Raw genomic sequence first — 3,340 nt, forward strand, 5'->3', positions numbered from 1 at the left:
GCCAGGCAGGACAGGGGCGCAGGGCCAGGGAAACCTCAGAGACCCCTGTGGCTTTGCTTCAGCAAGTCTCCTTCTCGAGGTCTCTCTTTGAGGACTGAGAGAATATTAGGGTTCACGTATGTGAGTGCGAGCAGGAGCCTCTTTCGAGTTTTCTCCTTTCCTTTTACTGATTTTACTAGAAAACAGACGTCCCTGTTTAGAAGGTAAGAGCCTCCAAGAGGTTTTGGAACCTGCTCAGTCTGATCCATCTGGTGCCAGCTGAATTCTAGGCATGGAAAACAGTAGTTGAAGGTGGCAGAATTTCCTTTCTCTTCGGCCTGGTCTACACTAGCAGGTTATGTCGTATTTAGCAGCGCTAAATCGAATTAACTCTGCACCCGTCCACACAACAAAGCTATTTAGTTCGACATAGAGGTCTCCTAAATTCGACTTCTGTACTCCTCCCCAACGAGGGGAGTAGTGCTAAATTCGACATGGCCATGTCGAATTAGGGTAGGTGTGGATGGAAATCGACGCTAATAGCTCCTGGAGCTATCCCACAGTGCACCACTCTGTTGACGCTCTGGACAGCAGTCCGAGCTCAGATGCTCTGACCAGACACACAGGAAAAGCCCCGGGAAAATTTGAATTTCTTTTCCTGTCTGGGCAGTTTGAATCTCATTTCCTGTTTGGACATCGTGGCGAGCTCAGCAGCACTGGCAACGATGCAGAGCTCTCCAGCAGTGATGGCCGTGCAATCTCAGAATAGAAAGAGGGCCCCGGCATGGACTGATCGGGAAGTCTTGGATCTGATCGCTGTGTGGGGCGATGAGTCTGTGCTTTCGGAGCTGCGATCGAAAAGACGGAATGCAAAGATCTACGAGAAGATCTCCAAAGCCATGACAGAGAAAGGATACAGCCGGGATGCAACGCAGTGCCACGTGAAAATCAAGGAGCTGAGACAAGGCTACCAGAAGACCAAAGAGGCAAACGGACGCTCCGGATCCCAGCCGCAGACATGCCGTTTCTACGAGGCACTGCATTCCATCCTAGGTGCGGCCGCCACCACTACCCCACCACTGACCGTGGACTCTGAGCATGGGATATTGTCCACGCCCGCTTCCTCTGAGATGGTAGTGGACGGGGAAGAAGAGGAAGGAGATGAGGAGGACGAGGCAGTCAACAGCGCTTACAACGCTGATTTCCCAGACAGCCAGGATCTCTTCATCACCCTCACAGAGATCCCGTACCAGCCGTCCCCAGGAGTTAACCCGGACCCAGAATCAGGGGAAGAATCAGCCAGTAAGTGGTTTAAACATGTAAACATTTATTTTGAAAAGAATATTAATATTAACTGTGGCTTTTTCATGATTAGATTGTGCTAGGCACTTAAAGTTCTAGTCTTTGGCAGTGCAACTGCTGCAAAAAAATCTAACAATGTCCGGTATATCTTGATTGGTTTGCCCTAGACGCTGTACTGTTTAGCCCTTGCCAGTGCATCTACAGTAAAATTCGGTCAATATGTCCGGGGATAGAGCAGAAATCCTCATGGGACATCTCCATGAAGCTCTCCTGGAGGTAATTGGAAAGCCTTTGCATGAGGTTCCTTGGGAGAGCGGCCTTGTTGTGTCCTCCGTAGTATGAAATGTTTCCGTGCCAGGTTACCATCAAGTACTCCGGTATCATTGCCTTGCACAGCATGGCGGCATACGGCCCTGGTCTTTGGAGGCCTTCCCGAAGCATGCGTTCTTTGTCACTGTCTGAAATACGCATCAGAGTGATGTCGCTCATGGTGACCTGCTTTGAATTAGGGGAATGTTAGTATTGGGACTACTTCCCTGTTCCTTTACAGAACTGTAACCGCCGGTTTACAGCCATGCGGTGGAGGCGGGAGAGGGGCAGCATAGAGGGATCTTTCCCGGGGACAGCCGCGGGGGGGGTGGGACAGGGGCAGAGTTCATGCTTGCCGGATTGCTGGCAGCAGGAACTGGCCAACGCTCGGAGCATTGCTTTAAACGTGAAAGTAGGGCAGTGCTATTATTAAAGTTTTAAGCTGCCACAAGTCTACGGCTTACCATGTCAGCCCGCTACCCAAATTCCACTGTGCTGTTCCGATTCTGTGATCTGCACTGGAAGACCCCAGGGACTGAATGCGAAGGCCGAAAATTCGACCTTGTCCTGAGTGCGCATGTGATAGGTGCTGTGAATGGTCTTTTTCACAGAGAAAGACTATTTTCTTTGTTCACCCCAAAATTTATCTTTCTGAGGAATTCACTCCCTTTTTCCCATCCCACAGCTGTGGCTGTCTCCCGACCTACCCTGTCATCAGACTCCCAGAGGCTGTCGCAGATTAGGCGTAGAAAGAAAAGGACACGGGACGACATGTTCTCAGAACTTATGGGCTGCTCCCGAGCCGAGGCAACCCTGCAGAGTCAGTGGAGGGAGAACATGTCCCAATACCAGTGAGCACACAGCGAACGGGAGGAGAGGTGGCGGCAGGAAGACCAGCAGGCGACTCAAACACTGCTTGAACTAATGAGGGAGCAAACGGACACGCTCCGGTGCCTTGTGGATGTTCTGCAGGACCGGAGGCAGGAGGACAGAGCCCCGCTGCAGTCTATCTGTAACCACCATCCCCCGCCACAAAGTCCCATACCCCCCTCACCGAAAGTACCAAGAAGGAGGGGCTGCAGAGCCCGTGAAAACTGTCACTCTACCCCTGCAGACTGCTCAAGTGGCAGAAGGCTGTCATTCCCCAAAATTTGATAAGTCCTTTCCTTCCCGCATCACCCAAGCCCCCATCCCAGTTTCATTGTCCATTTGCTAATAAAAAATACATTTCTGTTAATTGCTGTTTCCATCATGTTTTTTTAGAGGACAGTCTGTTTTAAGGGGGGGAAAGGTGGTTGGTACAGACACGGGGGCAGGTTCAGCAGCAGGTCACACACACAGTGCAGTCACTAGGCACCCTGGTCAGTCTGGGAGGTGGTTTTCATTGTCTGGGGGGTGGGGGTGGGGGCGGTTACAGATCTTATGCAGCAGTCCTTATCCTGGATCACAGAGCCACGCAGCAGGGAATCTGTAACCGTCCTCCCCCTGCCACAAAGTTACATAGCCCCCACACACAGAGTCCCGAACAGGAGGGGTGGCAGGCTCCGTTCAAACAATCAGTCCGCCAGTGCGGACCACTGTAGGAGGAGGAGCCTGGCATTCCTCGAGTTTAGAAGCGTCCTTTGCATGAGTACACTACACCCGCTCCCCACCACAGTCTGCGTCCCAGTTTCAACACTTTCCCGCGAAAACAGTAATAAATAAAACGTTGTTCATTAACAAATTTTCAGTGATTTTATTTTTAAACGTG

General features: G+C 51.3%; 1 protein-coding gene across 1 annotated transcript; it reads left to right on the top strand.

Moving 5' to 3' along the window:
* Positions 1 to 254: 254 nt before the first annotated feature.
* Positions 255 to 2,812, top strand: LOC135976299 (myb/SANT-like DNA-binding domain-containing protein 1). The gene is made up of 2 exons (XM_065571336.1): positions 255 to 1,557; positions 2,276 to 2,812. Exon 1 carries the CDS (start codon positions 705 to 707, stop codon positions 1,362 to 1,364), a length of 660 nt encoding a protein of 219 aa, XP_065427408.1. The 5' UTR covers positions 255 to 704; the 3' UTR covers positions 1,365 to 1,557; positions 2,276 to 2,812.
* The last annotated feature ends 528 nt before the right edge of the window (positions 2,813 to 3,340 follow it).

The sequence above is a fragment of the Chrysemys picta genome, chromosome 17 (assembly GCF_011386835.1).
Source record: "Chrysemys picta bellii isolate R12L10 chromosome 17, ASM1138683v2, whole genome shotgun sequence".
Classification (NCBI taxonomy): Eukaryota; Metazoa; Chordata; order Testudines; family Emydidae; genus Chrysemys; species Chrysemys picta.